General features: G+C 36.7%; 1 protein-coding gene across 4 annotated transcripts in view; it reads right to left on the bottom strand.

Annotated features, from left to right (window-relative positions):
• The window catches only part of ADAM23 (ADAM metallopeptidase domain 23), a 169,095-nt gene that overhangs the window by 70,446 nt on the left and 86,166 nt on the right, over positions 1–12,483 (bottom strand). For all 4 annotated transcript variants that reach the window (XM_023219491.1, XM_023219483.1, XM_023219474.1 and 1 more), the window contains exons 5-8: positions 7,021–7,103; positions 5,794–5,857; positions 1,773–1,845; positions 925–998 (exon numbers count right to left, since the gene is read on the bottom strand). In XM_023219491.1, coding sequence (XP_023075259.1) covers positions 925–998; positions 1,773–1,845; positions 5,794–5,857; positions 7,021–7,103 — 294 coding nt within the window. The remainder of the gene's footprint in view (positions 1–924; positions 999–1,772; positions 1,846–5,793; positions 5,858–7,020; positions 7,104–12,483) is intronic.

The raw sequence follows: 12,483 nt of genomic DNA, 5'->3' as shown, positions 1-12,483 counted from the left end.
TTACAAAGCCCCTATACATTTATCAATACATGTGAAGTATATAACAGTAGTTGACTATACAATTATATGATTTTTATTTAAAAACTGTTATATTGCTAATAGTCAAATAAATTCACTGTGTTCTGAAAAACACATACAGTTTTAAAGTTTGGTGTAACAGAGTTTTTAATTTGAAAGTAATATAAATAAGCATGATTAGCCAACATTTCAAAACCTAACTCTTCTCCCTACATTTTTTACTAACAGAAATGTTTTATATGACACTATATAAGCCATATAGAAAGAAAAGTCGGCCGGGCACGGTGGCTCAAGCCTGTAATCCCAGCACTTCGGGAGGCCGAGACGGGTGGATCACGAGGTCAGGAGATCGAGGCCATCCTGGCTAACACGGGGAAACCCCGTCTCTACTAAAAAATACAAAAAACTAGCCGGGCCAGGTGGCCGGCGCCTATAGTCCCAGCTACTCGGGAGGCTGAGGCAGAAGAATGGCATGAACCCGGGAGGCGGAGCTTGCAGTGAGCTGAGATCTGGCCACTGCACTCCAGCCTGGGCGATAGAGCGAGACGCCGTCTCAAAAAAAAAAAAAAGAAAGAAAAGTCTGCTGTACTTTAAACAGAACATAAAACGTACTGCAATTATCATCAGAAAACACTTTGAAAATAGAGCTAAAACAACACATTCTTTAGATGACATCAGGGTTCAGAGACTACTGTAATCAGTTTGAATCACTAACAGAAAGAGATCAATAAAAAGCAGTGTGCTGAGAAGGCTCAAATCATTGGGTTTTTTGGTTTATTGTTTTCATTTTTAAACAACAGTCTCCAAAATCTAAACTGTTTTAGGTACACTTAGATACTGTGTGATGATAGGCACATGAATTCACTGAGTAAAACAGCCCCACCCAAGGCTCAATGCCACACTCACATTCACTGCTCTCTTCCTTCTTTTCAACCACTGTAATTCAGATAGAAAGGGCCACCGGTCACCTCTTTCCATAGCTGTGGAAAAGAAAAATTAGTATCAAAATTTTATGCTTATTTCAATGGGAGTATGTTTTAAAACATTACACGAAGAAACGGTGGCACTGATAATATATGTCAAACTAAGGTGAAAAAAAAACCCACCAATCATATTCCACTCTCATGACCACGAAGACGGTTCAAATGTAATTTTGTCCCAAACATCAAGAAAACATAATGTTCAAGATTCATTAGAAGATGCATATTTGACATACAACCACTTGACAATACTTGAAAATTTGAGAGAATTCTACTATGTCTAATTCATTTTAGCATTCAAAATAATGTATGGCATTAGCTTTTGCATAAATTATTAAAAACTTTCAGCAGTAATATACAGAAATAAAATCACATGCCCCAACAATCCAAAAGAAGCTCCTGCCAACATTAGCACACTTAAGATGTGTCTGGAGCAGAGCATGAGAGGGAGGCAATCCAAGCTGGCTCAAGAGCAGCAAACTGCCAGGAAAATTTCAGGATGAACCTCACTGTAAATGACTCTACTAAATTTGGCCACACTTTCTGGTTCCCAAGGCAGCTTTACTCACAGCCTTAATGTTTTAGTCTTTGCATTGGAAATGACTCTCCATGCCTCTTTACCTGAGAGCCGCCGTTCATTCCAGTGCTGCTCTATGATGTTCACCCCAGGTATCAGACCAATTCCACTTCCAACAAGCCTGCATCTCTACTGAGCTCCACCAAGTAACAGCTCCTACTACATAAAATATAACCGCTATTTTAATTAAAACTTACTGAGATTCTTCATTTGCTTAGAATACTGTCCCGCCAAGGTTTTCTGGATAATATGTGGTCGACCTGTGCTTTTCTGAAACACAACAATTGCAGGCAGTTTAAAAAGCAAGATGTGAACGAGCCTCTATGAAACAGTGTTAGAACTTTCTCTAATGTCCTTCTAAAATGGGAATATTTATACGTCAGTTTTTTAGCTATCAAAAGTGAGAAGTATGTCTTATTGAAATCTTAATTTTACATAAAAGAGTATCATCTAACTGCCCCAGTTTAGATAAAAGCATAGTGTTATTCATTACTCTTAAATCTTAGCTTTCTTCAAAGCTATAAATGAGAAATTCATAAGAAACACAGTAAGTCAATAAATATGTAAAAACATGCCGAATGCTTTCATATTCCTTCAACATGCATTTTTTTTTTAAATGAAGCACCAACTTTTGCCATAAAACTGGTGAAGTTTAAAAATTACGATATCCATAGTTAATTACCGTTGCAAGGCCAAAAGCACTCTCACATCTTGCTGGTGAGAGGAAATTGGTAGCATAGTTTGAGAGAGAAATTCAGCAAGGTCTATCAACAAACATGAAAACATTTCAATTTTTTGCCCTAGAAATTACGCTTTTAGGAATGTCTATTACCATTATTCTTATTACTATTAGTTTCCATTACTGAATGCATAGTATGTACCAGGTACTGTTAATGTACACATTACTTAATTTAGTCCTGACAAAGACCCCATATAGTGCATGGTTTACCCCTGTTTTACAAATAAAGATATTGAGGCTCAGAGAGATATACCCTTGTCTTAAAATTGTATTATAAAATAATGATCCAATTTATTTTTTAAAATATGTGGGACTCTATCATTGAAAACTGGAAGAACATACTCTGAAACATGACAAGAAGTTATCTTTAGGGGGACAGGATAATGGATAATTACTATTGAAGTATTTGTTTTGCTTTTCCAAATTTCCTGTATTAGTTTTATAATCAGAAAAAGTTATAAAAAAAGAAACTTAATAGGTTACATAAGACTTATAACAGTTTTGCTATTTGTTTATTACTTGAGAGATAACATGAATTCTCATTAGAAATATCCCATGCATATTACTTGTTTTATCACAAAGCATACTAAAATCAATAATAACAAATTAAACATCAAAATATCTAAAATTAATTACAGTAAGCGCTAAATTCTGGTAAAAGGTGAAAAGGTAGTAATGAAATTAACAATGGGATCAGCAACACAATTTTAAAAACTGACTAATTTAAAGTTTCAAGCACTATTCCTTTCCTCTACCCATAGTGTGGATGAGGACAAATCATTACATAAACAAAAGGTAGGCAGTAGGAAGGAAGGCAAAGAGAAGGCGATTTGCATGTAACAATCAGGCCCTGAATACTATGATCATAAGCAAATACAATCAATGTAAAACTAATGCTTTAAACATTACAACAGTTTATATTTATAAATCCTTATGACAGTTTAATAGACATTGTCACCTACATTTATTAATTCATCAAATCTACAAAATCACCCTACTATGAATGCATTAAAAAATTATCTCATTTTATACATTTAAAAAACTCTAAGCTTAAATAGTTATTATGTGGGAGTCTGTGTTTTGTTCTTTGTGGATTTTTTTAGGGTACCAGGGCCATTAATCATTAAAGCCAGAAATCAAAGTCAGAGTTTTTGCTGAATGAGTTGAATAATTTTGCTGTACACAGATTATCTTTCCTTACTGGAACGAGAAAAATATCATTTTACTTAATCAAAATGTCTTTATCTAAGTGGGTTGTCTTCATTATCTGAGAATTTTTATAGTTACTAGTTGAAAAATACCAGAGGTTTATTCACACACCAACCCTTTAAAACTTTTCTGTTTCAACTTTGAAATTTACCCCATATTCACATAAACATTGCCACAACCAAGACAATAAAAGTTTGTCTGTTTAGCTTTTAGTATCAGTAGCCTACATGACTATTAGCTGTTTCACTATTTATTTATTTATTTATTTATTTATTTATTTATTTATTTATTTATTGAGATGGAGTCTTGGTCTGTCGCCCAGGCTGGAGTGCAATGGCACCATATTAGCTCGCTGCAACCTCTACCTCCCACGTTCAAGCGATTCTTCTGCCTCAGCCTCCTGACTAGCTGGGATTACAGGCGCCTGTCACCACACCCAGCTAATTTTTGTATTTTTAGTGGGGACAGGGTTTCACTACATTGGCCAGGCTGGTCTCGAACTCCTGACCTCGTGATCTGCTGCCTTGGCCTCCCAAAGTGCTAGGATTATAGGCGTGAGCCACCGCACCTGGCCCAATTTTATCTAAATTTGAAATCCCTGAAGATAAAAAATGTTTTCTGTTTCCCATCAAATATCGCAATATTCTGACTCTGTCAGTCACAAAATATTATTTTTCCACCTCAGTTCTTTTCACTGATCTGACTTCTGTACTTTTACCTCGCAGTGCCTTAATCTCCTCCTATTTTTCCCCTTGTCACTCCTCTCCAACCCTGTCAGGTTCCTCAAAGTTCCTCAAACACCCTAGGCACACTCCTGCTTCAAGGCCTTTGTATGTGCTCATCTCCTAGAATGTTCTTCCAGCTCTCTAATTTCCTTAAGTTCTTCATTCACCACTTGTCTTCTCTTGGTGGCCTTCCCTGAACTGTGTATATATAAAAATTTAACTTTCCACCTTCCTGGCTTCACTTTTTCTCCTTACCATGTATCACTATCTAACATACCACATGTAATTATTTATTCATTCTGTGTATCCCTATCTGCCCCTATAGACTGTAAGCCCCATTTGGCTCAATCTCTGTCTATTTTATCAGCAAAGCATCCCCAGAACCTAAAATAATACCCAGCTTGTAGTAAGCCCTCAATACAATATTTACTGAATATACATCAAATTTTAAATTTGACTGATTTCTATTAGCAAGCAACACTATTAGAGCATGTGATTTCTTGTCTAAATCACTGGTTTACGCATGACTCTAAACATTATTTTCCTCCCAATCTGTAAAGAAAACTAAGTATTCTATAATGTAATCATAGTTCAGCCCACAGATTTCCCCACTAAAGATTTTCAGGTTCATAAAATTAAGTACATCCTTATAGTCACACAATTTTCTAAAGATGACAGTTAAGAATGAAAGCTATTTTTTTCTAATTTCAATAGGTTTTTGGGGAACAGGTGGTGTTGGGTTACATGAATAAGTTCTTTAGTGGTGATTTCTGAGATTTTGATGCACCCATCAGCCAAGTAGGGTACACTGTACCCAAATGTGTTTCATCCCTCGCCACCCTCCATTTTCCCCCAAGGCCCCAAAGTCCAATGTATCATTCTTATGCCTTTGTGTCCTCACAGCCTAGCTCCCACATATGAGTGAGAATATACAATGTTTGGTTTTCCACTCCTAGTTACTTCACTTACAGTAATAGTCTCCAATTCCCTACAGTAATAGTCTCCAATACCATCTAGGTTGCTGTGAATGCCGTTATTTCATTCCTTTTTATGGCTGCATAGTATTCCATAGTGTGTGTGTGTGTGTGTGTGTGTGTGTGTGTGTGTGTATCCCTCTCTCACATTTTCTTTATCTACTTGCTGATTAATGGGCATTTAGGCTAGTTCCATATTTTTGCAATTGCAAATTGTGCTGTTATAAACGTGTGCGTGTGCAAGTATCTTTTTTGTATAATGACTTCTATGAAAGCTAGTTTAAAGCAAGGAGGCTGGCTAGTATAAAACAAAATCTTCTCCCTGTTCTTTTCATAGACTGGGAAGGCCTAGGATTTGCTTCAGAAAACCTATATTTGATGCCTTTTATTATCCCTTACTGGTACTTGGGCCTGGCATGTGCGACTTAAACTTTAAAACTGAGGCTACTACTCTAAATTTGAAATAAGGTAGCACGTACAAAGGCACTTTGCAATCTGCACTCTTTTCTGCTCAAAGGCAAAGATGCTGGAGGAGTAGAACGCCATCAGGTAACTGATGGCACAGACTCACCTCATCATGAACCAGCTCCAGTGGCTCTATCATATACACGAAGGTGTCATCTTCAAACATGCCACTAGCACAAAAGAAACCACACAAGAAAGGAATAAACAAACACAGGAAATGGCAAGAAATAGCAAGTGAGCTTCATTATTGTGTCTTCAAAATAAAGAGTATAACTGAACAAATCCCTTTACACTGTCACAAGTTTAATTCACATATCTGCATGGAGTCCCACTGTGGCCCCAGCACTCTATTAGGCAGCATGGAGGCTATAAAAATTATAAAAGTATACATCAAATGCATGCAAATTATACCTGATATAACTGATGTTTGAAATTCAACAAACAGATTGGAAAACTACTCTGGGATAGGACTATTCACTCAGTGGCAGTCTCTAAAGTAATTATTCCAGAACCATGTACAACTATACAAACTTCTAGTTATGCAAATTCAATATCATCTGTAAGAAAACAGGTCCTTCATATATGAGAATAATCTAAAACCATCTGGTTCTGAAGAAGCAAACAGTGGTATCTTTATGCTCGCAAATTCTGAATTGCCATCAAGCACTATGACTCTATGTCATACAAATTACATTTAATTTTCAGGGACATAAGGTTTTTTATAAAAGGGCAAAAAGTTTCAAGATTCTTTGTCATCACATGGCCAAAACTAAGTCTTTATACGAGGTGCTACTGTGTTCAGGTCTAAAAGGTGCCAACACATGGTTTTGTTAGAGCCCACACCTAGGTCAATGTGAGAACTCCTCTCTTTGTCACCCCACCCTTGCCTGGCTAACTCCAACTTACTGTTAGGTCTAAGTTTCTTAGATCTAAGGGCTACTGACTCTCAAGTCTAGCCGCAGGTCTAAGTGACATGTCCTCCGGAATATGCCGCTGGGAAACCTTCCTGGACTAGATTTTGCTACTCCACAAGCTCCTATCTTCCCCTTTACAGCTCTTGGCACAGTGGTAATTAAACATTCATCTATGTAAACATTTGATTAATCTCTGACTCTCCTACAAACACTAAGTGTTCAAGAAGACAGGGACATTGCCCTCCTTGTGCACCACTCCATATGCAGTCCCTAACACAGCACTGGCACAGAAGATTCACTAAAATATATACATATATTTAGTATATATATATAATATATATAAATATAAACTATATATATCTTTAAAAGGAAAACTGGAAAGGGTCAATGAATAAAATGCCAATGACATTCCCACTTACTGAAGTCCATTGCAGGTTGACAGAGCCACCTTGGAGTCTTTGACGCCTCTAATGCTTCCATGGTAGTAACAGTGCTCTCCACCCTGGAAAGCAGAACGTTTCATTGATTGGTTGTATTTTATGCATCATGATTAATTCTTTGGGTGCTTCCATAAAGCAAAAAGAAATGCAAGGATGGGCATATATGTGCACTGTATTAATAACCCTAGAAACTCCTCCTAAAGTTGCAAATAAGACTAGGCAATTTTTCAACTTTTTTATAACAAGCATGTGTATATAAAATTGAATGAAGGAGAAAAGGCTTTAAAAAAGAATGACACCAAGGTAATTAATAAAACATACATTTCTTAAGTATGTATTATAGGAATACAAGTACTTCTCAGATGTTGTTATGGAATAAGGACCTCCACTTGACTGAAGAGAGACTCCAAAAGTTTGTTTATAATCATTTTTGATGGAAAACTATACAATATCTTATTTGTTTTCTTACCTTTAAAAATTAACTTTTAAAACATTTTAGAAACAATATATGAATGTAGTTTTCAAAGTCACATAATAACTACAAATTTTATTTTAAAAAAAAAACACAGCAGTTTCCTTTGTCCCTCAAAGGAACCCCAACAAATCTTGAAACTTTTCGCCTTTGTCCCATCAAAACAACCCCATCAAAAAGTGGGCAAAGGATATGAATAGACGCTTCTCAAAAGAAGACATTTATGCAGCCAACGGACACATGAAGAAATGCTCATCATCACTGGCCATCAGAGAAATGCAAATCAAAACCACAATGAGATACCATCTCACACCAGTTAGAACGGTGATCATTAAAAAGACAGGAAACAACAGGTGCTGGAGAGGATGTGGAGAAACAGGAACACTTTTACACTGTTGGTGGGACTGTAAACGAGTTCAACCATTGTGGAAAACAGGGTGGCAATTCCTCAAGGATCTAGAACTAGAAATACCATTTGACCCAGCCATCTCATTACTGGGTACATACCCAAAGGATTATAAATCATGCTGCTATAAAGACACATGCACATGTATGTTTACTGTGGCACTATTCACAATAGTAAAGACTTGAAACCAACCCAAATGTCCATCAATGACAGACTGGATTAAGAAAACATGGCACATATACACCATGGAATACTATGCGGCCATAAAAAAAGATGAGTTCATGTCCTTTGTAGGGACATGTATGCAGCTGGAAACCATCATTCTCAGCAAACTATCACAAGAACAGAAAAACAAATACCACATGTTCTCACTCATAGGTAGGAATTGAACAATGAGATCACTTGGACACAGGAAGGGAAACATCACACACCGGGGCCTGTCATGGGGCGGGGGGAGGGGGGAGGGATGGCATTAGGAGATATACCTAATGTAAACGACGAGTTAATTGGTGCAGCACACCAACATGGCACATGTATACAAATGTAACAAACTTACACGTTGTGCACATGTACCCTAGAACTTAAAGTATAATAAAAAATTAAAAAACAACAACAATAAAAACACAGCAGTTTCCTTTGTCCCTCTTTCCCCTCCACCTCCAAGGCAACCATTTTTAAACCATTTTTAATGTTTTAAGCTGTTTCTTCTGGTGTTTGGCTACATATTTTTGAAAGTTTATATTTTTATGTTCTAATTCCATGTTAGAAATTATCTACCTAATATAGGATCTTGAAAACTTCTCTCACCCCCAATACATTCTAATGCATATCACCAGTTTTAGTTAAATCTATATTGTTTATGCATACACAAATACTGTTCACAGCTCTGCCACTAATAATTATTGTATTTTCTTTCTTGCTCCTTTTTTTTTTTTTTTTTAGAATTTTTGCTCCTTTGTTGTACTGGGTACTCTGTGACACTTTTTTTTTTTTGGAGATGGGGATCCCCCTGTTGCCCAGGCTGGAGTGCAATGGCATGATCTCGTCTCACTGCAACCTCCGCCTTCCAGGTCCAAGTGATTCTCCTGCCTCAGCCTCCTGCTGTGACACCTTTTAATCAAGAAAACTATGCACCTCAGATCTGGGCAGCTACTTTTTATAAATAACAATAATTTTTATTATTTATAAAAAGAATATAATAATAAAATAATACTTTTTTATTATTTATAAAATATAGCTGAGAATTCCCTCCTTTCCATTTTTCTCCATACATGAGCTCCTACCAGACTAGGGAGTCCCCAGCTTCCTATCTGGTTATCTGGCTGCACGGGGCAGGCAGTAAATTGGGGACTTAACTACTCTACATCTACTTTCAACCAGTTTTTCTTTTTTCAGATGCTTTTATTTCTGTCTTTCTGGGATAAGTGACATAAGTTGACTTGTTTCTTCTCGGTTTCCCCCCAAATGAACTTAGCAGAGCATGAAAAGTTCAAAGCTAAGAGTCAACCCTCATCCACTTTCCATCTCCTGAAATTTTATAGCTACGTCTCACCTGCTTGTTTCCTCTTCTCCTGTCTTTGTCTTGATGGGTTCATATCCTTTTTTATCCCCTAACTGTTATTTAGGTGGGTTATTGGGAGAAAAAAGAGATAAATATATATTTACACAGTCAGGGATTGGTTCCAGAACCCCTACATATTCCCAAATCTGCACATACTCAAGTCTCACAGTCGGCCCTGTGAAACCCACATATATGAAAAGCTAGCCCTCCATACACACAGGTTTTGCATCCCACGAATACTGTGTTTGCTTGAAAAAAGTCTACATACAAGTGGACCCGTGCAGTTCAAGGATCAACTGTATATATGTGTGTGTGTATAGTAAAGGGCTGCTTTTCTTTTCTTTTCTTTTCTTTTTTAAAGACAGTCTCACTCTGTCGCCCAGGCTGGAGTGCAGTGGCACGATCTCAGCTCACTGCAACCTCCACCTCCCAGATGCAAGCAATTATTGTGTTTCAGCCTCCCGAGTAGCTGGGATTACATGCATGAGCCATCGTGTCCGGCCTTGAATCACTGCATTTTTTGAACCTTAAATGAGACTTCAGGCAACATCCACTCATCATAAGAAAGTTTTAATAGCTACAGTGTGTAGTTACATTAAGCATTATAAGCAATTTGGTAGCTTCCAATTTAATATCAGTACTAGTGGTATTAGAGGATTTTCTGAGTTTTTTATTACTAAATTTATACCAAGTTTTAAAAAAGTATTATGGAAAAATATTATTTGGTAACACTTCAGACCACAGCAAAGTAACATCTTGAGTTATATCATATAAAATAAATCCTGAGAGAGAAGGAGCAATCCATCTTGGGTGCCAAGCATAACAGTAGTGAGCCAGTACAGGGAGCCCACTTCTAGAGGGCACTGGCAATCATGACTTTGGACAGTCAGCTCCAGGGGTGCCTACCACCCAGGAATCTGGCCATCTTCAACAACCATTACCTCACAGTGACTGCTGTCTCCATATACCCACATGGGGACAGAAACAAAGTGCAAAAGGCTCTTCTAAAAATAACAAAAGGACAAACTGATTCCCACATCTTCAGGTTCTCAAGTCCATGATTCTTTCTCCAGTTAGGAAGACTTGAGACAATTAAAGAGGGCTGGCCCTGACCACCTAGGAGTGGGTCACAGACCTGTGACTTGGCAAATGGCAGAAAGGAGAACCAAAATGGGCTCAATTCAGCCCATGACACAAGTCTCTGTGCACCTCTATAGCCATCAGCATTTTCGGATCCAAAACTGTCAGTTAATTAAATTCAACAAAAACGGAGCATCTGATAAGTGGAAGTTATTGGCTAGTCACAGGAAATTAAAAATCCTAGTATGCTCCCTACCTTTCTCAGCCTGCTACTTGTACACAGCTGAACACTCCACAAGCCAGATCATGCTCAAATAATAACTCTACTCCACAAGGTTTCCAAGGTCAGAATCCCATTGGAACCTACCAGGCTTCCTCTTCATATACTGACACATTGAAGCCATGTCCATCTTATAAAAACACTTCCTAACCAGAAACGGCTGGGGATAATAACTTTGTGACTCTAGTGATAACAACTTGTAGGAGAAAAAAATCCGGTTCCCTGGTGTTAACTAATCTAATAACAGGACCTGGACAGGCATCATGGCTCATGCCTGTAATCCTAGCATCAATTTGGGAGGCCAAGGAGGAAGGATTGCTTAAGCCCAGGAGGAGTTTGAGACCAGTCTGGGCAATGTAGTAAGACCCTGCCTCTATAAAAAATAATAATGATAATAATAATAATAGTAATAACAACAGGAACTGTTTGATTCTACTCATTTCAGTGGAAACAGAACCAACAGTTTCAATTTGGTTTTTAAAATTACCCCACCTTTGTGTCTGTTCAACTATTTCATCTGCATGGTAAAGTTCCATCAGCCAGTTCTTTATTGCTTATGAAACTCCCAAAAACCTGGACATTCATAGTGACCACACACTGATATTTTCAATCTATTCCTGCAGATCTGGATAAACATTTGAAAAGAAACTACACAGCCCTTAACTAGAAAATGTGTATATTATGATATCTAGGTTCTGAATATAATAATAAAAACTACGGACACTATACTCAAATGATTATTCTACACACGTATCTTTAAATTCTTCAAGCTTATCAACTACTAGGATATGCTAAACTATTTTAATAATCAGTGAGCTGATAATAAATGAGAAATAGAAAAAAGATATCTATAATGGGACATGTATACCTGATTTTGACTACTGCAGAATAAGGAAATAAAAATAATAATTCTGGAGAACTGGGGAACTTGAGACCCCAACACATAAATTATTAAATAATTTGTTTAATTATTTACCTTCAATAAATTTAATAGGGAAAATGTTCTTGCAGTAGTTTAATAAAGTATTAGAACAGTATGGCTGTACCAATGCTATGTAAATTTTTAATAGTTCACATAAATTATACTATTCCAACTTAAAATAGTTTTGTGAGGAGCTGGTGTCATCTGCTATCTTGATTTCTTGGGGCATATTTTAACCCTGTGCTCCTTACATATTCTATAGAATGTTGCCAGGAAAGGCAATATTTTGAATGATTAATAATAATTTCAACTTTATACTCAAAATTCAAATAACTGATAATCCTGGATCTAATTTAAGTGATTTAGTGTGGATAGTTTTGTTTTCCTTGCTATTGCTTAAATTGTTTATTATTTATGCAGTGGTAAGAAACTTTTTAAAAAACTGGCTATTAATTAATTCAAAGACTAGGGAAAAAATTCTAGTGTATACACAAGTAAAAGAGTCATTTTTAGTATAGGAGTGGAAATACAAACTTTAAGTTATCTAACTCTTTGGTTAGAAACAACACAAACATGAATTTTTAAACCAATTATGGCAAGTTGAGAGGCAATAAAAAAGAAGGGAAAATATATTTAAAAAACAGTCTGAAAATTTCATTAAAATATTACTAAAGGAAGAGGGAATGAGAAAAATAAAGGAAAGGAAGCAGAAAGAAGTGGG

The sequence above is a fragment of the Piliocolobus tephrosceles genome, chromosome 11 (assembly GCF_002776525.5).
Source record: "Piliocolobus tephrosceles isolate RC106 chromosome 11, ASM277652v3, whole genome shotgun sequence".
Lineage (NCBI taxonomy): Eukaryota > Metazoa > Chordata > Mammalia > Primates > Cercopithecidae > Piliocolobus > Piliocolobus tephrosceles.
The sequence above is the reverse complement of the archived record's forward strand: the minus strand, read 5'-3'. Positions and strand labels throughout refer to the sequence as shown.